Source organism: Triplophysa dalaica, chromosome 10 (genome assembly GCF_015846415.1).
Source record: "Triplophysa dalaica isolate WHDGS20190420 chromosome 10, ASM1584641v1, whole genome shotgun sequence".
NCBI lineage: Eukaryota > Metazoa > Chordata > Actinopteri > Cypriniformes > Nemacheilidae > Triplophysa > Triplophysa dalaica.
In genome coordinates, this window is record NC_079551.1 from 22024991 (window position 1) to 22048746 (window position 23756).

Genomic DNA, 23756 nt, shown 5'->3' on the forward strand with positions numbered 1-23756 from the left:
CGCTCATTGTCAGACGACTGTGAACTGATGCATTATAGCGGTTGATCGCTCGAGCTCTTTAGTCATTTTTTATTTAGGATAAAGAGACGTTATTTAACTTTGGATATTTGAGTTTATATTACTACAGGAGATCTGCTGTCAGACAGACTCAACCATGATCACCTCAGCCGGTTAGTCAATGTGAATGAATGAGCGCGAGAGAGTTTGATTTAGCTGAGTCACAGCTAACAGCTAACGTTAACCATTTCGTTTGTTTGTATGTGTATTTTTCTTTGTACGTGTGCATTTAAGATATATTCATATGTTTTTATTGTCGTACTTTCTTTTAATGTAGTATTTAAGTTAGGATGTGTATATGTTATATTAATTTCGTTTCCTGTTATTGACTGTGCTAAAGTATTTGTTGTTTGTATAAGTTTTTAAAAAGTTTTTAGTTTATTAATGTTGATCTTATACGAGCCAAACTTGTATGCTTATATCAAAACGTCAAACCTTCATGTAAGAATGTTTGTAGATTCTTAAGTTTGTTGTTTAAAAAAACTGTCACGTCACTGTCATTAAATGTCAGCAATATAAGTCAACCTATATTGATATGAGTGATCAGGTCAGAAAGAAAGATGGTAAAGAAACTGGAGAAAACGCTGAAAGATATAAGTTACATAGATGGATACCGTAATAATCCACTCGTATGCATTATATAAAATTAAGGCCCGGTTTCACAGACAAGGTTTAAAACTAGTCCCAGACTAAAATGAATGTGTGCCCTGTTTTTCTGCCCAGGAATATCTTAAATTGTATCAGTGCCATTGTTTTGTGTCAGGATGCACATCAGTAATGTATTCTTCTAAGGTATTTTTATAAAAGCGACATAAATATCTTAATCTAACTAAGGCATAGTCCTGCTATAAAATAAACCGTGTCTGTGAAACCGGGGCCTAAATGTGTTCTTGCTTTTAAATACAATGTACTGATGTACTGGTGTGTTTGCTGTTATTGTAGCTGGTATAATATCCCTCCTGGATGAAGATGAGCCACAGCTCAAGGTACACTCTTGTTTCTATTAAATAGTTATTCTGTTGCTTATTGTGTTGATACGTTATTAATAATCTTTTATTCTTTTGAAGGAGTTTGCTCTTCACAAACTAAACTCCATTGTTAATGACTTCTGGGCTGAGATTTCCGAGTCAGTTGACAAAATGTAAGTAGCACATAGTTGTTGACCCAGCTTTCATCTATTAAGAGTTTATTTCTTCTAACATCGTGTGTTGTTTCTGACAGCGAGGTCCTGTATGAGGACGAGACTTTTCGTAGCCGAGAGTTTGCCGCACTTGTGGCTTCCAAAGTGTTTTACCACCTTGGCGCTTTTGATGAGTCTTTGAACTACGCTCTGGGTGCCGGAGATCTCTTCAACGTCAGCGATGATTCAGAATATGTAGAGACAATCATCGGTAGGTGACGATCTTCATCGGAGTGAACTGAAACTCAAATGTTTGGATGTCAACCTAATTTATAAATATATTTTTTCCAGCCAAGTGTATTGATCATTACACCAAACTACGTGTGGAGAACGCAGAGCTGCCAGAGGATGAGGAGAAGAAAAGCGTTGATCCTCGCTTGGAAGGAATCGTCAACAAGATGTTCCAGCGATGCTTGGGAGATCACAAGTACAAGCAAGCCATTGGCATCGCGCTGGAGACCAGACGGCTGGACATCTTTGAGAAAACAATCCTGGAATCAGTATGTCACTTCATTAAATGTTTAGATAGGGAAGGTGTGTGTTTTGCTATTTGATTCTCATTTCAACACTTTCACCTGTTTAATTGCGTCTTTATGTTTTCCACAGAAGGACATTGGTGGTTTGCTAGCGTACAGCCTGAAGATCTGCATGTCCCTCATGCAGAACAAGAAGTTCCGGAATGACGTTCTCAGAGTTCTCGTCAAGCTGTACATGAACTTGGAAAAGCCGGACTTCATTAATGTTTGCCAGGTGATCTTTCCTGAACCATCGACTAGTTTAAATTGCTGTGTTTGAAGGTTCTCGTGTTAAATTTTCGTTCTCTTTTCATAGTGTCTGATCTTCCTGCATGACCCTCAAGCAGTAAGTGATATCCTGGAGAAGCTGGTAAAGGAGGACAACCTTCTGATGGCTTATCAGATTTGTTTTGACCTTTATGAGAGTGCCAGCCAGCAGTTCCTATCCTCAGTTATTCAGAACTTGCGGACCGTCGGCACGCCCATCCCCGCAGTACCGGGCTCCACCAACACGGGTACCGTGCCCACCCTAGAGAAAGACAGGTGAGAGCAAAGAGCATTTCAGTGGAATTTTGTATACGTTGAATTTCAAAGCCACTAATAGAGTTTTCACTTCCCAAATTTTTTCACTGTAAAATATATGCATTCTGTGATAAATTAGTTATTTGTTTGGAAAAAACTGGTAGTTGTGGTTGCCAGTCCAAGTGAAATTTAAAACAACTATGCTTGTTTTTTCATGAAATATTGCAGCGTTTATTTTAATAGTTTATCAGTGTGGGTCATTCTCTTTTTGAAATTTGTGTGCCCTCATAATCTTTATTTAAAATTTGAAATTGCTCTTCCTGTAGTGACTATTCATCTTAAATGATGTATGCTAGATGGCTTGGGCGGAGCATCCATTAACTTCTCCCTGTCAACTGTCAGTCTACTGCCAGTTCCATTTCAAAATGCAACCGCTCTTTTTATACATGAATGCGTTATGGATGTAACAAAATGGTTTTTGGGAGACGACAAATTTTGTAGGATTTCTCCAAATTAAGATGCTTGAACCTGCTAGTACCCAATGAACAGAGAAGGGATGCCCACTTTTTAAAACATGAAATTGTTACTATATTTCAATTTTCATGTGTCTATTTGAGACGAATATGTATCGTTGGATGTGACAATACCGTTGGATGTGATAATCCTGAAAATTGCACTTTCCTGACAAATAAAAATCAAAGTTGAAAATGTAAAAAAACTTAAAGAGAGACTTAACATGGGAATTTGAACCACCAAATGTTGATCTCTTTTCTGTTAGCATAGTAAAAACCCTGGGTTAAAATGAATTTTCATGGAAAGGCTGACATTTTAACTGTATTGCCCTAAAGAAACATCTAGATCATATTTCACCCCAAAATCAAAAGATAAAAATATTTTGCATAAATGAAATTTAATCAATTATCATTTCGGAGATCATCAAGATGTTTTGCATTCTGACATTATTTAAAAAAAAGTTTATTTTTCTTTATCTTTCCATGATAAATAACTTTGATATACAGCCTCGAGTAGGTTATCGCATTAGCTTCAAAAGATATTAATAAATCTAGCCTTAATCATGATTTTTGTAACAAACTACTGTGTACAAAACCAAAAGGTTTTAAGACAAATAATGATTTTGTTTCAGTGATGCCATGGAGACAGAAGAGAAAGCCGGAAGCTCACCTGCTGGAAAGACCACCGATCCGGTAGTTAGTCTCTGTTAGTTATTCACATCCATGAAGGACAAGCATCTGTTAAATGCATTTGAAGTTGAAGTGTACTTGTGTTTTTTTAATAGAAGGATGAGCCAAAAGACCAGAACTCCAAAATGATCAAAATACTAAGCGGTGAAATGGCCATTGAGCTCCATCTTCAGTTCCTCATTCGAAATAACAACACAGACCTAATGATTCTTAAAAATACAAAGGTGGGAATCCATAGCCATGCAGCAGAATTGTTGAATTTCAGATGCTGTGCTTCAGAAACGAAAGGTGTCATTTTGGTTTATTTTTCTTTATTTTTGTTCGTTTTAGGATGCGGTGCGAAATTCAGTGTGCCACACGGCGACAGTCATAGCAAACTCATTCATGCACACAGGAACGACAAGTGACCAGTTTCTCAGGTAAGATTCGCGCGTCATTAGCTGACCCTTACAAACAGATTACCGCTGTTTTCAAGAAAACTGTGATAATAATCGGCATCTTTTTATTTTCCAGGGAGAATTTGGAGTGGCTAGCGAGAGCAACCAACTGGGCCAAATTCACAGCGACAGCTAGTCTTGGGGTGATTCACAAGGTAAACATCATTTTGCTTCTGTGATACAATAACATAATCATATGCTTAAGTGTCTCACGGTTAAGTCTACTTGCTTTTGTGTCCAGGGTCATGAAAAAGAAGCACTGCAGTTAATGGCGACCTACCTGCCAAAAGACACCTCACCCGGATCGGCCTATCAGGAGGGCGGTGGGCTGTACGCCCTTGGACTGATTCATGCTAATCACGGAGGGGAAATTATTGACTATCTTCTAAGCCAGCTAAAGAATGCCAGTAATGATGTAGGTCCCGTGCAGATTACTTTTAAATAAATCTGATGGCAAACTTTAAAAATCAGGTATAATGTTTTCTTTACTTTTCTCGCAGATTGTCCGTCATGGTGGAGCTCTAGGTCTCGGGCTGGCTGCTCTCGGCACTGCCCGCCAGGATGTCTACGATCTGCTCAAATCAAACCTCTATCAAGATGATGCAGTAACAGGCATGTGATCCTCTTCGAAACATCTTTGAGATTGGTTTTATGGGTTCTCTTCGCATTTATGCTTTTCTTTAGTAAATGGACAAAATTAGGCTCACATTAATATGTGATGATGTCACAGGAGAGGCGGCTGGTCTCGCTTTGGGACTGGTCATGTTGGGCTCAAAATCAGCCCAGGCGATTGAAGACATGGTGGGCTACGCTCAGGAGACCCAGCATGAGAAGATCTTGCGTGGTCTGGCTGTCGGCATTGCTATGGTGATGTACGGCAGGATGGAGGAGGCTGATACACTTATTGAGAGTCTCTGCAGAGATAAGGTGAGCATTTGTCCATGTAATCGAATGTTTTTGGTGGGGGGGTACAGCACACCTGTTTTCACATCGCATAGAAATTCAGAATTGTAAAATGTTCCAAACCACTGTATTGCCTTTAGATTTTCTCCCATCCTGGTTTAATCTCTAATTGTGTGTTGTTTTAATATTTGCATAGAATAAAAGGGAAAAAGGGTTTGTGAAAACTTAACTGTTTGCTTCACTCATCTCTGGTGTCTGTACATACAGACAGTACACTAAGGTTCTGTTTTGTCTCACTGTCTCTGCAGGACCCCATCTTGCGCCGGTCAGGAATGTACACAGTGGCAATGGCGTATTGTGGTTCTGGAAACAACAAAGCCATTAGACGCCTGCTCCATGTGGCTGTGAGTCAAATATAATCAACAGAAATGATATAACAATGATTGCTTTTATTAGTATGGACTTGGTTTATTGCTTTAAACTTGTTTATTGGATTATTATTTATCGGGAATGAAAAGGGTTTATAACTGGTTCTTAATAACTATTAAGAATTTCTATCGGTTTACCAACAAATGAGAGGTTAACTGATAGATTTATTGGACACTTAGTTAAATTGGGACATCTAGTTGTTTTTACAAGCATGTTTTTATAGTGCATTCAAACTTTTTTTGATATAGGGAACTATTATCTTTCTTTCTTGATTCATTAGAATGTATAAATTAACAATTAAAATAATAAATTGATTTAAATAAGATTTTTTAGTTTGTAATAACATAGCATTACCATTACAACAGACATTATAGAAAATTCCAAATAGTTTTTTGATAGTTCATTTAAAAATCAGATTTATTTAGATTTTTGCATCATACATCAGTTGTTTGATAGTAAGGTCATGGTCAGATCTATGGTAAGATCTAAATTTCAGGATGTAAATGTGACAAATGGTGTTAAATAATACAAAGTTAATTGTGCTTTTCCAGCAGGGGGCGACATTTTTATACACAGGAAAAAGAGAAACCCAAAAAGCTGTCAAACTTGAAATTAATTCAAATAAATCCTTCCGTTTTGTTTGAACTGTATCTTTTAGAAAACGAATATGTTTGCCTGATAATTTATAACTTTCTGTTAAAACAAAACAACACTTGGTTGGGCCAAATTTAGACACTAAGGATAAACTTTTTTCAAGACTAATTTACACAATGCGGATCCCTACTGCTATGGTAATTCTACTTTTTTCTTGGACGTTAGCTTGTATGAGTTAAACTGGTTAAATAAATATCAGAATGAATTAATTTATAATTTTATGCATACTGATATCTTCAATATGAAGTTTACAATCTTATGTCACAAAAAATAAACCTTAAATAAAAGACCAAGGCTTGAAATGTTCTTGTTAAACCTCTGTCCTCCAAATAATATTTTGCCCTCTTATTGTCAGGTGAGTGATGTGAACGATGATGTCCGGAGAGCAGCTGTCGAGTCCATTGGGTTCATCATGTTCAGGTATTGTGCCATCTGTTCTTACCTGTCTCCTTCATCACCCCTCTCTGTTGTCTCGTCCCGTGCTTCATTTTAAACAGACCCAGTCAGGACGGCCGCTCTCTAAGTGCTTGCCAGTAAACCAGATTTATCAACCTGTAACGTAAACACAGACGAGATTCCGCCCATTCTTCTGCTGCGCTTTCAAAATGTGTTTGGAGTGTCCCCTCAAGTGCTTGTTGCCCCTATTAAAACCTCCAGAGGAAACACAGAGATGGATCTCTTCCTGCTGTCGTGCCCAGGGGCACTAGCTTCTTTGTCTGTCATAGAGAGGATGCCCATGTATCCCATACACTCATACATTGTATTACAGTTAACTAGCTTTGTTTGAGGATCAATCCGAAAAATACTTTGCCTATCTAAAGCATTTACTGAAATGTGAATTTTTAAAAGAAAAACTTGTCGGATGAAACTGTTGACAGCATCAAAGAATATGACCTCTTAGGATTTATTGAAGTATCTATTTTGCAAAGCACATTAAAGCGTCTCAATTTTAACAACCAGCTCAATAACATTAGAAGTATTTGAAACTCGGATCGACTTCTGCCGACCTAACCAACCCATTTTTAGCGCAAAGCTTCTTAACTTAGCTACTCAATAGTAGTAAAAATAAGCCATATCAGCATTCCGAGCTTGCTTTAATATCTTTGTTTACCTTTTCAAGTCATGTATGTAGGTAAACGACCATTTGTTGTCCTATCTTTTCTGTTTTGTTTATTTCTCTCATGGCCAGTAGTGAATTTAATCCTGCAACATTCCCTCAGGGTTGTGGGCCAAGTAGAGGAACTGGTGAACTTTTTTGAGCCCTAAAAAGGCCATGCGATATTCCCATGATCAATTGGCAGTAAAAAACCAAATGTAAATCCTTCCTGTGTTTAGAGAGCGCGCAGAGCTGCAACAATTCAACAGGTTTCTGTTTCTTACTGTTGCGGGCCTCCTATCATCCCTGCGCATCCGGACTGTAAGACACCTCTCGTCTTGTGGGTGTTCATAGGGATTGCTATACAGACTCATTTGTCATGTCATTTTAATGTATGTCATGTCGATTTTTTATTTTTTTTTTACTTGTGAGTTTTGGTCACTTTGCATTGTGAACATTGAGATGTGATATTAAACTCCTAGCGGCTGATATAAGGTGAAGCTTGAAAGCTTTAAATCGCTTTAGCTAAGCGTCTGCCAGGTTTAGAGCAAAGATTATATGACAATTTCTTTTTGGATGGATATTCAATATGAAAGGAACATTTTGTGTTTTTTCCTTATAGACAAAGAATGAATTCAGAAAAGTTTATTCAGCGTATTTGAAAAGCATCTTTAAATCAGCATCTACATCTTGATCATTCTTTAGTACATTTGAATGTTTTCATATGAAAAGCCCTCAGTTTTGTTTCAATATCAGCTGCTATATAGCAATAAAATCTGATTTATTTTCCCTTTTGTCCAAAAGGTAAGTTGAAGTGTGATAGCATTGAGCTTCTCCTGATTGTCTCATTTTGGTTTCACATTGTACTCCCAGTCAACCCACTTGTTCGGAATGTGCACACTCAGTCCTCATTGTGCCTTTTCACACCAAGAGCAAGTCTTTGATGCTCTTTTTCCCCAACTCAAGGCTTTAAGGAGATTTCTGGCTGCAATGAAAAACTAACCCATGCCTTTTTAGATCATTCCATTGTTCGATTATTTTCCATCTGGTCTTGCAGCAAAAAGTACATCTCTGGCTTGTCTTGCGATCCAGCCATTCCTGATCCTATAAAACAAAGCTACACATAGCTTACATTTTCATCCGGTTTACAGTCTTCATTCTCTGTCAGGAGCAACGTGTCCAATGTGATGTTTGTAGATGTCTGTAGATTTGTCGGGCGACGGCGTAGGGGACTCTGATAACTCACAGGGCTGATGCCATTTTTCATACCATGTTTCATTATCCGCTTCGAGTTTTCTGCAACGGATGACGGAAAAGTAATCCTGGATCTTCGCTGCATTTTTGGAGTCCTTGTGCGACTATAGTTACACATTATGTAGCGCGTAAAGGCCTCTCGGAATGTCCTGTTGAACAGGGTGTAGACCAGAGGATTGATGCCTGATGAAACATAGCCCACCCATTGAAAAATATCCAACAACTGTTCCATTAGATTGCTATTGCACCCCTGACATAGTACTGACGTCACATTAGTAATAAAGAAGGGACACCACATCACAACAAACAACATGAATACAATCCCCAAGACTTTTGATGCCCTTTGTTCATTGCTCAGGTTTTGCATAGATCTTTTCCCCATGGTGGACATCCTGCGGATAGGGAGCTCATCACCTGTGACGGAGTTGACAAGGTTCTGTATTCGGTCCTTTTTCATTCCTTCAAAAATTACTAGTTTCTCAGATGGTGTTGGAGGTTCCTGTTGGGAGACTGTTGAAATGGTAGCCCTTGTAGCTCTCGATCTCAGAAGGTAGGCCTTCTTGCGCAGTACTTGGATTGTCAACATGTAGATAATCAGCATGATCGCAAGAGGAATAAAGAAAGCTGTCAAGGAACCAAACACCTTGAAGTCCCCAAAACCTTCTGGTGACAACAGGCAGGTGTGGTCTTTGTTGAAAGTAATGTTTGGATGAGCAGAGACCTGTAGTCCTTTAATTGGAATGGGTATTGCAATACCTAATGGAGAAAGGGCAGAGTAAGTTTTAAAGCATTAAAATAATAGAGTAATTAGCATTTCACCACATGCGTTGGCATGATAAAACAGAGATTGAACAAGTTTAATGGAACAATATTCGAAGGTTCGACAATAGTTATTTTAAATTGTCAGTAACATTTAAGACTTGTTCTCTGTTTTTGGAATTGACTCGAGTGTTATCCATAACCTTAAGCTACTGTTGTCTGTTTTGTTTCAGCACTGCAGCTTTGTCAAAAGTGAGAATATGCTAAATCAGTCTTGAGTTCAGTCTCGAACATGGCGTTCATGGTCAGTGTTGAAATGTCAGAACAAAAGGTCTGCTTTTCATGGCGGTGAAACATTTCACTCTATGGTTCCAGCCGCGCATTGTGCTCGTCCAAACAGCGCAGCCAAAGTAATCATCTGGACTGACGTTAATGACCAGTAAACACAAGATGTTTACTTGGTTCTAGGTTGATGTTGGCTATCAGTGGGCAGAATTAAGTAAATAATTTTGCTTGTATAATTGAAAGTTCACAGGACAGTCAGTGAAAGGAGATGGTTAAAAAATATGTAAGGGAGGTTTTTTTGGTTTCCAGAGAAAATAAATATTAGAGTTTAGGGACTGAAACTAGATGTTTTATTTTCTGATGCCAATTTTGGAATCTTTTATGGGCTTAAAACTATAGAATCAATATCTCTGAAAAATTTGCATAAGTGTATCCCTGTATTTGTATATGTCATAGGTTCAAATAAAATGTTGCATTAAAAAATGTTGCATTCGTACAATGTTGCAATGTTATATAATGTTGCGATCATATAAAGATTTCTGCAAAATATTTAAAAATATCACAGACCACGTAATATTGCAAGTAAAAATGATATCAACAATGTTTTGGCCCCATCAGATTAATCACGTATTTTAAACGTGCTTTATATATGTTTGTCCAGCTTTGCCAAGTCCCAGTTTTCTTGCAGAATTGGGCCGATTTTATACCGTTGCGGTGTCCTTTTTTTTATTCTGCAGGTTGATGGTAGTAGGTTTTGTTCAGTTATGTTTAAGTTATTTATAATATAGGCCCTCATTAAGTTTTGTGCTGTACAGTGATTTTTACATAAAACATAAGTGACTGTAAAATAGCGTCAATGTCCTAACAAACCTCGGATGTCCTCTGATTTGCTGTTTTCAGCCTATTAACCTATGAAACACTGTTTATATAAGCAGTTTTTATTGGTGAGAAATTTGAAAAACCCAGTGACAGACAAAAGGCTGACTAATAATAATGATTTATTGCATAAAATGAAGATCAGAAAATATGGAGATCCAAGGTTTCAGAAGAACAAGCGGAGATATGTATTTTAGGTGTAGGAGAGCATATTTTGGTCTAGCGTCTTTGGGCTAGTTTTGATTGTCTTTTGGACTGGTTTTGTTTAAAAAATCTGGCAACCCTGTGTTTGGCACTGCCATTATTCTATGCACCCTTTAAATACAAGTGTGCTGGATTAACTGTTCATGGCCAGAATATTTAATGCAAAATAGATCACATACCTACAGAGATCAGCCAGACAAGCGCAATTTTTGCCAGCGCTTTGGCTCTAGACTTGAATTGACTGTGTTGAATGGGTTTCTTGATTGCTATGTAGCGGTCAAGAGAGATGGCACACAGGTGCATGATAGAGGCCGTAGAGAACAAGACATCCAGGAAGAGCCAGATAGGGCACAAGAAATCTGGAAGAGGCCATCTGGAGTCTGAAATGTAAAGACCGTATTAAACACTGATCCGTGGCTCGAATTTGAAATAACACCCAACTCGACTTTCCTGTTTATCAAGCAAACAAGACACAAAGGGACAACAACCCTGCAAAATCCATGTTGTGTTTCCAAACCTATTTTTTTTTTTTAAGATTAAGTACATGTTTCTTTAGTTAGTCACCCATGCAGTATGTCAGATAGCTATTTGTATATTAGAGTTCTGATAGGGGTCATTTAATGACTGGTTTATTATGTTCTTATAGCTTTTTATTTATTGCAGACTGAAATTCCAGAATTCTCAAGAGAAATGTCTACACAGATTTGTTTATAGATCATTGACTTAAATGGTATGATCTCGAATAACGGAAAGTAATATGTAAAACCCCAGCTTTATTAGTTTTGCAGCTCTACAGAACATTCAATCCAGTTCGATTTTTAACACGTTATGGCCTACCATATAAAGTGATCCACCAGTTTGTTTTTTATAAAATTTCTACTGGCTTTGCTATTCAATATTCTTTCAATTCAAACAAACTAATTTCTTAACATTCTGTACATATATAAAACAGTTTTATAATTACATCTTGGAATGTGCATTCATACGCTTTCTGGCTGTCCATGTGAAATAATATTTCGGAGAGAACTTTTTTCTTGTTTATTATGACTATTTTGGACATTGAGATTAGAGAAGCATTACTTTCAGCGTTCCTGACTGTCTTATCTTATCTCGTATTAAGTGAACCTTAACATTCTAAAATGAATAGATACATGTCTGAGTTTGATGCAAAAATGTATTAAACACTGGAAGGATTTGGGGTTTTTCTTCAAGCTCTTCGACGACACTGTTTATTTTAGCATCAGATGTAGAATGGCGGATAATTGAGTTGAACTCTATATAGTTGCACTTTAACATGGTTACAGATGCTTTTGTTTAAAGAGTTTTTAAATGTGATCATGTTGTTTTCATGTCTGCAGTTTTGCAGCTCGTCTTTTCCATGCTTTAAACAAATGGATCGTCGGTGTGTAGCGTTTAGTAGTAAAACACAGTAGGACATGCTATTCATTTGTCATAAAACTGGGCCAACGACCTGTTGGATTTGTACTTGGTAAGGTGTAAAATTTTCCTTATATTCCTAACCTGTAGCGTGTGTTTAGAGTTGTGGTTTGTGAGCAGACCTCCATGTTTTGGAGTGCTTATATCCAGATGTTGAAAACTCTTGGCATAGTCCGAACAGACCAGTCCCCCGAACAGCCCCTAATAGCACGTCGAGAGGCCTACATTATTACCAGCTGGACTGGCTGAAACTGATGCTGGAAATCGTAATATTGTTAGACATTTTAAAATGAAGAACAATTTAGAGTTTCCCCTAGCATGCCGGTCGTAATATAATGACAACAACTGAAGAAAGCTTGTTTTTCTCATTTATTTCTTTTGAAATTTGTATAACCAGGTATAACTGGTTTATGTAGTTGTGCAAGTTTTCCCTTTAATGTTGTTTTTAACACGCTGCAACACATTTGAGTGATAGTTAGTTTATTTCTTGTTTTCTAGCTAAACTAGAGATTTTCAAAACTTTTGGGTTATCACTGAGTTGACAATGAAGGAATTGGGTTTAACCATTTCAATTTAATTGTAGTTTTCATAATTGGTAAAGATTTAACTTTGCTTTTATTAACATTAGTAAATGCAAAAGCTAACATGAACTAGCAATGAACATTACAATATTTAAGCATTTAGTATTCTTTCTTAGATGCATCGTCCGTCGAAAAATACTTTTTGCATGCGATGTGCGAAGCTAACCCTGGATTGTCTAATGAATGCATGTTGGAAACGAACACTGAAGTCAGGAATATAGTCGGGATTTTGTTTGTTTGCACAAAAAAGGTATCCTTATCGCTATATATAATTACAGCCGAACCACTTGGATCCAACCATAACATGGATATTTCAACGATGTTTAAAGTTAGTTGCGTTAAAGTCTATGGGGGAACAGAAAGCTCCCGCACCTTAACAAAACAATCTTAATTTACATTCTGAAGATAAACGGAGGTTGTAGGTTTGACAAATGACTTGAGGGTGAGTAATTCATGACAGAATTTAAATTTCATGAGGATCCATTTAATGTTGTTAATGGCAATACAATTGATCATGTGTCACTTTTGATTTTAAAAATCAATAAAAAACTAATTAAAAAGTAAATGTCGAAATTATCTTAAGCTAAAATTATTTCTCAAAATATCTAATTTTGTATTCCACAAAGGAATACAATACCACATGGGTTTTGAATGACATGAGGGTGAATAAATTAATGAACTGTCCCTTTAACTCATCCATTTTAACACGCTAGTCTCGTGACAGCGTCTAGTTTGCACACCGATGTAAATAGCGCATTAATATGTCACAACTACAATGTAGCTCCATTTATAGCACCAGCACTTATGTTATTATCTATAATATTATACAAGTACGCTTGCCCACTCTTCTTCAGAGTTTCCTCTGCCACTATTTGCGCTCGGACAGTCTCAACTTTCACATGTAAATATTTCTCTTTTTCTCTGAGAAGTACATTTGCGGTTTTCATCCAGAGCGGATTTTCTTTATCAAGCACTGTGTAGATTTGCTCAAGGTTGAGATTTTTCGTGGTGTTAAAAACAACTCTGGTCTTCACCTGGTCCACAGATGTGCCACAGAAGGTCTTTCTTTTTCGCATTCAAGCTTCGGCAGTTTTGAAACTTCTGAATTACACCAGTTACTTTGTGACTGTGTTTAATTAGAAGTTGTATGGTAAGTATCTAGAATTACAGTTAAGCAGTGTAGGGTCCTTTGATGGAATTACTTGTCGTCTTTCATGACGTCATGAAGTAAGCCTCAAGCTTGACGTGGCTGTTTTGGAGAATCTTTCTGTATTCACGCATGGTTCTTTTTCAGTGGAACACCTTTTACATATTTGAAACCATCCTTGCATTAATTCTGTGATGCCATAATTTCGGATCTTCATATCTTCAGTATGAGTGCTCGCTATTCTGAATGACAATTTGTGGTAACGTTATATAATGAAATCTAGTTACCCAACGCATATTGTGTAGGAGTGAGCCTTAGCTGTCCATTTTCTTCATCTGAAGATGAACAGATAAATTGTTGGTTTGAGTTTTTACTCTGCACAGATAAGGAGCAGGGAATGGAGGTTCAATAAATGTCATGTAATGTAATTGATGAGGAATAATGTACCAGCCGGACTCTTCTGGCATTTGAGCTGAAAGCCAAGCTGGCAAAACCAAGCGATGACTGTTATAATAGCTTGGCAAGTGTTGTTAAGTTTGTGTATGTACGAGATGTTTACGGCAGAAACGTTTCAAGAATATTCCATGCTCTCAAAGTACATCAACAAACTATGGTTTTCTTTATTATTTTGTTAAATATGTGGTTTAAGGAGTATTGCTACATATTTACTTGCTTTATATTCTTTTTTGTGATGTTCTGAGGTGTTTTAGAGGGTGCAGGATGATTATTTTTGATAATATAAAGTTCTGTTTAATTTGCATAACTATATTTTATGTTGAATATTTTCATTCGATAATTGCCCAAATCAGCAAAAAGGACTCAAAGAAAGTCTTGTGACGCACAATTGTACAACTACAATAGTTCCTGTCAAGTGATTATAAGTGCCCCACCATCAAACTTGAGTCGAGGGTTTACTTACGAAATAGCACAGTCACCAGAGCAATGGGCATGACTAACACACCCACCAGCAGATCGGCCACAGCCAAAGACATCAGGAAGAAGTTAGTGGCGTTTTGGAGTTTTCTTTCCAATGACACTGCAAGAATGACCAGGATATTTCCACCGATGGTGGGAATGATGACCAAAACAATAAGCAACGCAGCCCAACGGAGTCGATCTCCGAACTGAGAATATGTACCGTCGCTGCTCCACGTTGGGTTGAGCTCCAGCAGGGACGCCTCTCGTTGGGACATGATGCTGAGGCTAGTCGTGCTGCTTCGGCGAGTCGTGCTTCGGCTTTTTCCAGAGGCTTGGCCAGCATTGTCACAGAGCCCCTCCGATCAGAGGGTGGTGGTAGGTTCGGTTCAATTGACGCTCTACCATTCGCTTGAAATACGGATTGTTTCCAACGATTTCACTTTCTTTGTTCTTTTGTTTGTCCATGTGCACGCAGAAAGCTTTGTCTTGGGTCGGGAAGTTTTAACCTCGAAACAGAATCAAGGCAGACAAGGTATCGTCCATTTGTGTTGCTGTGTTTTACACCACTGGCGAAATACAAGAGGAAATATAAACGTTGGAGGATTAGTCTTGTCACTTAACACTTTTTTAAACTTTTCCAGTCGCAGATGGAAGGGTTGCATGATGAATAAGGTTTCGCTTTTTGTAATGGTTACAATATAATTCAATCTCAATTGTCGAATGAAAATTGGTATTTCTTACATTGTAATTTTTGCAGTAGAAATTGGATATTTTTGTTAGAACGTTTTGTTTGCCACTAAGAGAAACCATTTTTACATGGTTTTCAGTTAGCAATTTACAAAATCATAGTTTAAATAAGTCGTCATTGTTTGTTAAACTTTTTCGTTATGCTTAAATATGATGATATTCAGTTATTGTAGTCTTACCTTAACTGATTGGTTTCCTCTGTTTATTCACCTCGTGCTGTACAATTCCGCGAAAGCATGTCCCTCAGATTATAGCTGGTCACGTTTTATATTTGCACAGGAAAAACAACAACAAAAAAAAACGTAATTTATGGGACGATTTTTTTTTGGTCTGATTCGTGAAGATTTGATCTCTTTTCCCCATCACCTATCGTGTTCACAGGTTTAAAACTTCCATGCGTCGTCTGCCCCTTCCTCTCTCATTCTGTGTCTGCCTGCAAATTCGCTTTGCCCCTCCCCTCCTCTCTCTCGCTCACTCGTGAGTTAAACTCATGTCGACACTGGAGGGGTTCCAGTGGTCCTGGGAGGTCATTTCCTTCAATGCTGATGTTTATATTTGTCCCTCAGTCTCTCTCTGGTTCTCGGGGCAGATGCAGGTAGAGGGAAGAGTTATTATCTGGATGGTTATTATCTGTTTGTTTTACACTTCATGTCACAGTGTTGTTCTCAGATAAACAACATTTGATGATTCCAGTCTGCCTTTGTCCCCGATGAGTTTTATTAGGGATGACTCTTATATATAAGTATACAGTTTTATAGGCAAGACGTTGAGTTGACTTTTTAGACTTCGAATGAGTGTATTTGCTTTTTACAGCGTTATTAGTTTATATTTTCGTATATTTTTTTTTGCATATTTTTGCATTCAAAAGTTTATGCATTCTTGCACATATTTTCTTGGGCCTTCTTTACCTTAATTCTTTGAATTTATGTATAGGTTCAAGAAAAAATATTGTGGGATTATGTCATTATGGGACATCACATAGTTGCTGGCGTATTTTGTTTATTTATTTTTGCTGCACATTCATGACACAAATCTGCAGTTCCACCAGATCCTAATGGTGCTCTACTCTACCAAAGTCTGGTGAATGTGATGGTCATTTGAGAACTTTTGAGGGGTCTCTGGGCACAAGTCTGAGGTGTCTTTTCACAAGCTGCTTAAATTTTGTGATGTGTTAAGTTCTCCATCCAACATTTGAATTAATTCATAGCCTCAGGAAAGTGAGCCCTGTGAACTGTTTTGGTGGTTTATTCTCTTCCGTTATCATGTTATGTTTAGGCTGCACAGGTCCAGGCACATCTGTTTTCCACCTTGGCAATGTGGAATTGGAAGAAGGTTTACTCAAAACAATGGGCCGTGTTTAATGAAAATGCTTCTTTTTTTTAATAAGTAATATAATTGTATTACAACATTGTTAATGGCATTATAACGGTTTAAATGGAAATGTCAGTTATAGGTTCTAGATCTACACTGCGATTGTAAACCAGTAAAGCTTTGCTCTCTGTTTCACAAAAAGAAACATTTATTTGAGGTAAACGGTGTGTTTTTTTATTTTGCTGTTCAGTTAGACGTGTCTGGCAAAGAGATCCTGTTCGACTCTGTCTCCTGGAGTCTGTCAGGCTTCGTCTTTGTGTTTATAAAAGTTAAGAAGAAAAAAACTCAGTGTTCGAATGTATGAACAGGAGGGAGAGTTTTCTTCCCTTCTCAGAAGGACTTTGGTGTGGTGTGACAGGTTTGAGTGGTTGTTTTATTTGTCAGTCTATTGGGTATTACAGGCGCGTTTATTTTAAAGGCCTATCTTCTGGATCTAAACCATAACCCAGTCTGTGTCCTAAACTGTACTGAAAGTGCACTTTGTGTTATACAAACCAGAGAAATTGCAATCAGTTAAGATATAAAAAATGTTTAGTTGTTTCATATGTTCCAAATAAAATAATTGAACCTGGCAAAAATAATGAAACGCATAATTCCTAAATTGCCTTACGGGCCATTTAACAGTAGCACTATTAAATACACCTTTGTAAAAATACAAAAACATAGAAAGCATCAGATGCATAGCATTCAGGATTTTTATAGTTGACTACAACTGTTTGCAATAAAGTCAAATGAAAAGATTCAATTCCGTAAATTTTTAACTAAAATAAATTGCAACCGAACTTAAACTGTGACAAAATAAATTAAACCTTTATAAGTAAATATGCACAAAAACATGAACAATAAAAGAAAAGTTAAATAATTAAAATAAAACTAAGAAAAAACTTTTAACGCTCAGTGCGCTCTTCCCAGAGCAGTCTGGGATTGCTTTCACAAACTACACATGTGGTGCTGAGGTGTCACGTAGAACAGCCTTCGCGTTGAGACCACACCGCCGATGTGTCAAATAGCTCTGTAAGTTAGTCGGCTCACAAGGTGTTGAAACAGTGACCTATTGTGCCATGGGGAACCTCGCCGGGATCTGTGTACAATCACCAATGCCCAACCCATAACTGTCAGACCCTCAGACCCACCCTTATCCCTGAAAGTGCACGGCGGCCGAGGAGCCACAATCACCTCTCATGTAAACTGTTTAGAGAAGGCTCCTCCACACAGCTGTCCTGACTGGAGAGAACGGCTACAAGGCGTTCAGTTGCTTTTTAAAGCACCTTGTCAAGAGGCTCTTTTCATTCAATTGGTGGGTTTGAGAGAGGAATCGTGTGAGGTCAGAGTGTGAGTTTTTTTTTTAACATTGCTCACGGAGAACCTACTTTGATTCAGCTAATTTCCTCTTTGTGTGTTTGTTCAATGTAATGGGGAATTATTTCCATAGTTGGAAGTGCCAGTTGAAATTACCCATGAATCTTTTTAGGCAGACCTAAAGGAGTAGTTCACCCAAAAATGAGCTTACAGATGCATACGGCGTCCTTTCTTCAGATGTAATATGCATCGCTTAATGTACACGTATAGTAACTTTTATGATCATATTAATTTGATCTGGATTCAATGTCTTGTTTGCATTCCCAAACACATCATGATCATATTTTTTGTAAACACACACGTGTCATGAAGATGGATGAATAGAAAGTGCCTTAATAGCGGCCGACTGACTTTCATTGTTTTACCACATTAGCATTGTTGCTTCCAACAGTTTGACTGAGATCTCGGGATGCGTTCCAGCGTAATTGTGTTTTGTATAAAGTTGGAAAAAGAAACTAAAGGCACACATTCTTAAACCCTTATTACAAAGTTATACTGTCAGCAATGATCTTTGTGTTAAGTGTTTTGAATTTGTGTCTACAGGACTCCAGAACAATGTCCCAGCGTGGTGTCTCTGCTGTCGGAGAGCTACAATCCCCACGTCCGTTACGGAGCAGCATTGGCTTTGGGAATTTGCTGCGCTGGAACTGGTAACAAAGTGAGTATTTAAGAGCGCTGACTATTCTAGACGTTGCCTTTCACAAAAATCCAACCAACCTATGCTGAGATCTTCCGAAACTGTCTTTATGGTAGCAAACAAGAACATTGTGGGAATCCCCAAATACTTAAATTTACAATGCTTACAGGTTCTGTTCATGTTTGGTCTTTCTATGTTTGAATGGATGATGAAAATGTATTTTTTTTCCCGGTACAAAAGTACCACAAATAAGTGCTTAAATGCTTAAATGGGATTCTGCAGGAAGTTAAGTGAGGGTCTTTAAAGCATTCAAGCATTAAAGTTCATGTTGTACATTATGTTTTAATAGACTCTTTGTTTGGGATCTTCTGCTGTTCTGTTTTAATCGCGCTTAATATGCTTACTTTGATGTGTGGTCATTTCCTTTAACAGGAAGCAATAAATCTCCTTGAACCCATGACCAATGACCCGGTGAATTATGTAAGACAGGGCGCACTGATCGCCTCTGCCCTGATTATGATCCAACAGACTGAGGTCACCTGCCCAAAGGTAAGAAAAAACATCTAGGGTATATTTGGCATCGTGCGTAAGTAATTTTAATAACGTTTTGTGTAACTAACACATAGTAGGATTGCAATTCTAGAAATACTAGATCTGCACCACATTCAAGATTCAACTGATTTATTTGACTTTAGTAATTTTGTCCGAGAAAACAAAGTGAATTCTGTGGTGTCATACCCCATCAATATTTGTCTTTTTGACAGTTAACGTTTATAACTTGTTCAAGGTATTCACTTTATCAGTTTATGTGTTCCCTGGGAATTAAACCCATGACCTGTTTACGCAATGCTCTACCAAGTGAGCTACAGTTTAATCGAATTACATCTTGAGAAAGATGACATATTGAGATATTGATATAGTAAATTAATAGCATTATATGGCCAGTTTTAAATGAATGTCTTTTTAATTTGGTTGAAGAACAGTTTCTTTCCAATCATTTGAACTAAATCTATTAGTAAAGTCAAAGTCCGTTTACGGATGTCGTGCCACTCGCCGGCCATTTTGCAACGCCTCTGGTAAGCCTTTTACTTCATAGCAAGTCCATAGTCTACTTGAATGGAGGAGGGCAGATATTGAGCATTTTCATTCCTGGGCATATATTGTTACGGCAGTGGCACATCTTGATAATATTCAGTGTTTCACACAGGATTTTGACAGACTTGTGACAATGGTGACTTCATGCACTAATAGGCCTATTTGTGACGTCATCACGTCATGTTAAGAGTTAGCACTTGAGATCTATTTTTCTTACTCTCTATGATCTGTCGCATTATACTGTATATTACAACTGAATGCCACCAGCAGTCACTTTAACTGCTGCTATCGGCCCTGAAAAACGCATATCGTTCGACCTCTAATTATTATACCTGGGTGGACCGCCGAAGTAAAGGCATTGTATTGCTTTTCTCTCTACAGGTGAACCAGTTCCGCCAACTCTACTCAAAGGTGATCAATGACAAACATGATGACGTCATGGCCAAATTTGGGGCCATCCTGGCTCTGGGCATCCTTGATGCAGGTCAGTACTAGAGATGGGTCCATCAACAAAGTTGTTGACTAGTAAACTCCATTCTTTTTCTACCATCATCCAAATCCCACTACACTACAAAATAAAACTTTTGTAATACATTCACTGCCTTCTAAATAAAGTTATTGACAATTGTCAAGCTTCCAATTACCTGCTTGAATTAATGATTCTGCTATTGTAAGTTTAAAGGTTACCATATTGAGCAATATCTGTTTATAGTTGAAGAGGTTTGTTTGAAAATGAGGGACCTTCGTTTTTAAACTATCAAACATAATGTTTTTTTTTTATATGTTATCATATTTTATTGCGTTATTTAGCTGTATTTTTTGGTTATTATCACTTACATAGAAAAAAACAACAGTTTGATAGATATTTATTGAAATGCACAAAAAAAATACGGTTCCTCATTTTGGAACCAAACCCTTTGTTTGTACAAATGTTTTGACTCACCCAGCAGGAGTCTTCATCAACTGGAGGCAAATGCGGGTGTAGAAAACACGTCGTCTTGGCATGCATGTCAAGACTTGGAAGCCATGTGATAAAATGCTGATAGGATCGTGACAAAAATGCTCGATGCGAATGTAGATAGCACAACGTCGCCTTCGTGCCACTACAGGGAAATATCCCCCTGGCCAAACCAGTTTGGCCTACCTCTACCCCCTGGCCAAACTGACTCGCATTAAATTTCCTCACAACACTGTATCATCTGCTTTGAGTTGTTTGTCTTTACAAAAACCTCTTAAGTACTAAAGCCACCATACTGTGCCTACGTTTAAAAACCTAGTGAGCTGTGATTTTAATAACCGTGTCAAGGGTGTGCAATTGTTCATTATTCTGTATGACAGATCAGACCTCTTAACTTCATTTCTTATTTATCTTCTTTACAACTGCATTGTACTCATCCACACCTTTTTCCTTCCTGGCTCTCATCCCTCACTCCTGCTATTGTATTCTTAGGGAGTTGAAGGGTGGAGGATTGTTCCAGTTGCGTTTTTATCTTTGTTCTTGACATTCGTGTCATCCCATTTAACAACCTAATTTAGCATTACAATGCAGGTGGACAGGAAAGCTTAACACTAAGCCCTTCCTTAGAAAATAATGATCATTTGATTGTCGCCAGTATTTCGTCTGCTTCAGAAGATTTAGGGTTGTCCCCCCGCATTTTAACTTATCAATTTCTCACCCGTTGTAGGTGGTCGTAACGTAACGATCTCTCTGCAGTCACGTACGGGCCACACCCACATGCCGTCTGTGGTGGGTCTGCTGGTCTTTACCCAGTTCTGGTTCTGGTTCCCCCTCTCTCACTTCCTGTCTCTAGCCTTCATACCCACGGCCATTATTGGACTCAACAAAGACCTCAAGGTATGGACATGCACACTGTCCTCCAACGAAACCCCTGTTGTAGTAAATTAAAATGTTTTTAGTATTTGGACCTGAGGTATTGACATTCCTACAGTGTAACCTCACTATGGCAGTGAAGGTCTTATCAAAGTTATAATCAGTTGTTTTGATCTCTGGTATGCCTGTATATTTACATCTAAGCCCACGTTTTAGAACCGAAAAACAGAGCCATTTTATCAGCTTTTAAAGCTTTAGTGTGTTTGAATGTCTTTAACAGATGCCGAAGGTGCAGTATCGATCCAACTGCAAGCCGTCCACGTTTGCCTACCCTTCACCCTTGGAGGTACCAAAGGAGAAGGAAAAGGAGAAGGTTTGTTTTCATCTGTGTACTGTTAAGTTCTAGGCCTGGTTGGAGGCAAAAAAAATCACAATGCATTGTAAGATTTCATGCCTAAAAGCCTGTCCAACACAGCACAAGAATAGATGTTATAACTGAAAATAATGTTTTAATAGTCAATCTTAATATAGCAGACACCACATTATAATACCAGCGATGTAAAGACAGAAAGAACTGATATAGTTGGAATAATCCCACCAATGATAAAACGTTGACAACCAATCAAAATCCCTTCGAATTTAAAGTTGATAAATGTGGCACAGGAGCTAGAATAAACATAAAACTACGATCTGTTGGTTTTGATGCTAATACAGTTATTGGTATACATGTTGGTGTATTTGGTCTTTATTCTGGCTGATTTTATCTTCTTTCAGGTATCCACCGCTGTTTTGTCCATCACAGCTAAAGCCAAGAAGAAGGAGAAGGAGAAGGAGAAGAAAGAAAAGGAAGAGGAAAAGATGGAAGTGGTATGTGTATTGATACAGATAGGTTTAAGCTTAAGCATATTTTAGGCATCTGTCATTACTTGCATTTGTGTGCGTTTTCATTTTATTGAAAACAAAAAGAAATTGGGTTTGTGACTATCAAAGGGGATTCATATTCAGCATTTACTTATTCATTTTCTGCTGCAGGAAACACAAGCTGAGGCTGAGAAAGAGAAAGAGAAGGAGAAAGAAAAAGAGAAGGAAAAGGAGAAAGAGAAGAAAGATGAGGAGGAGAAGAAGGAGAAAGAGAAAGAGAAGGAAAAGAAAAAGGAACCAGAGCCCAACTTCCAAATGTTGGAGAACCCGGCTCGTGCCCTGCCCGCTCAGCTCAAAGTTCTCATCATGCCGGAGACCTGCAGATACCAGCCCTTCAAACCAGTGAGTCACTTTATATCACAACACAACCTTATAGTGTTGATGTTGGTATAACATTCAAGTTTTTGGCTTGCGTAAGGTAGTACTGTAGAACAGAATAATGACACCGTTCCTGTTCACTGTCGTCCTCAGTTACATACTGGTGGAATCATTATCATGAAAGACACCAGTGAGGAAGAGGAGGATCTTGTGGAACCCGTGTCTGCTCACGGACCCAAGATTGAAGAGGAAGAACAGGAGCCAGAGGCTCCAGAGCCATTTGAGTACATAGATGAGTAATGTTCTCCACCCTACAGGTACATTTTGTTATTTTCTGTGCATGACTTAGTCGTCACATCTAAAAGAACTGACACTTCTAAATTGATTTGTATACGCAGGAGTACACTTAAATATTTATCAAATCTCTTTCTTTGTCTTGCAGGTGGAGCACAAAATTGAGTTCCTAGCATGCAGCGCTACATGTCCATTCATCCACTTTAAATTGCCCCCATTACACCCGACCCCCGCTTGTCCTTTTATACGTTATTTCTTCCATCTGGTCAATCTTGGCCAAATGTCATTATAATAAAATATACTTGCTCAAAGCATGAGTATGGGTGATCATTGTTGTATTATAGTGTTGTGGTTATTTATATATACACATTTTATATACAAATATATATACCATTTTTTTTAAATCAGCATTTCTAGATGTAATGTGGCCATTCCAGTCCACTGCTTGTTGAATTTCAATAAATCCAACCTTAAGAGTGACAAAAACTTATAAAAATCAAGGTTATTACATTAAAAATAATCTTTGAACTTTTCCTAAATACATGCAGAAATGTTACTGTTATATTGCTTAAAAGTAAATCTGAACTTGTTTTCTTTGAATTATCTGAGGTCTGAGAAAAATACAGCGCATCTCTTCTGATATTTTGACCTGTTTCTCGTGTTCAAAATTTTTGGAATTATATTGTTAGTAGTTCACAGACTGAAAAAAAATTATATTATATACCAT

General features: G+C 37.8%; 2 protein-coding genes across 3 annotated transcripts; one reads left to right on the forward strand and one right to left on the reverse strand.

The window, feature by feature from the left end:
- The first annotated feature begins 1 nt into the window (after position 1).
- Positions 2–23340, forward strand: psmd1 (proteasome 26S subunit, non-ATPase 1). Its single transcript, XM_056758220.1, has 25 exons — positions 2–170; positions 1000–1043; positions 1125–1198; positions 1279–1448; positions 1529–1737; positions 1844–1987; positions 2069–2295; positions 3419–3479; positions 3572–3700; positions 3807–3895; positions 3990–4068; positions 4155–4328; positions 4414–4525; positions 4644–4840; positions 5125–5220; positions 6255–6319; positions 18477–18591; positions 19003–19119; positions 20047–20149; positions 21351–21520; positions 21777–21869; positions 22271–22363; positions 22529–22759; positions 22889–23052; positions 23178–23340. The coding sequence occupies exons 1-24, from the start codon at positions 155–157 to the stop codon at positions 23033–23035; spliced, it is 2955 nt and encodes a 984-aa protein (XP_056614198.1). The 5' UTR covers positions 2–154; the 3' UTR covers positions 23036–23052; positions 23178–23340.
- htr2b (5-hydroxytryptamine (serotonin) receptor 2B, G protein-coupled) lies at positions 7149–18430 on the reverse strand. 2 transcript variants are annotated; one of them, XM_056758224.1, is made up of 4 exons: positions 15383–18430; positions 14458–15022; positions 10553–10753; positions 7149–9005 (listed from the first exon to the last, which is right to left on the reverse strand). In XM_056758224.1, the coding sequence occupies exons 2-4, from the start codon at positions 14729–14731 to the stop codon at positions 8113–8115; spliced, it is 1368 nt and encodes a 455-aa protein (XP_056614202.1). In that variant the 5' UTR covers positions 14732–15022; positions 15383–18430; the 3' UTR covers positions 7149–8112. The 2 variants fall into 2 exon arrangements, with proteins under 2 accessions (XP_056614202.1, XP_056614204.1); XM_056758226.1 differs by lacking the exon at positions 10553–10753.
- Positions 23341–23756: the final 416 nt, after the last annotated feature.

Excerpts from the sequence above, each read along its gene's own strand:
- htr2b (XM_056758224.1), bottom strand. The coding sequence starts at position 14,731 with ATGTCCCAACGAGAGGCGTCCCTGCTGGAGCTCAACCCAACGTGGAGC. Across the intron at positions 10,754-14,457 it reads TCTGGTGACTGTGCTATTTC|ACTCCAGATGGCCTCTTCCA; the intron begins GTAAGTAAACCC and ends TTTACATTTCAG. Across the intron at positions 9,006-10,552 it reads TGTCTGGCTGATCTCTGTAG|GTATTGCAATACCCATTCCA; the intron begins GTATGTGATCTA and ends TTTCTCCATTAG.
- psmd1 (XM_056758220.1), top strand. Across the intron at positions 1,199-1,278 it reads TCCGAGTCAGTTGACAAAAT|CGAGGTCCTGTATGAGGACG; the intron begins GTAAGTAGCACA and ends TGTTTCTGACAG. Across the intron at positions 21,870-22,270 it reads AGGAGAAGGAAAAGGAGAAG|GTATCCACCGCTGTTTTGTC; the intron begins GTTTGTTTTCAT and ends ATCTTCTTTCAG.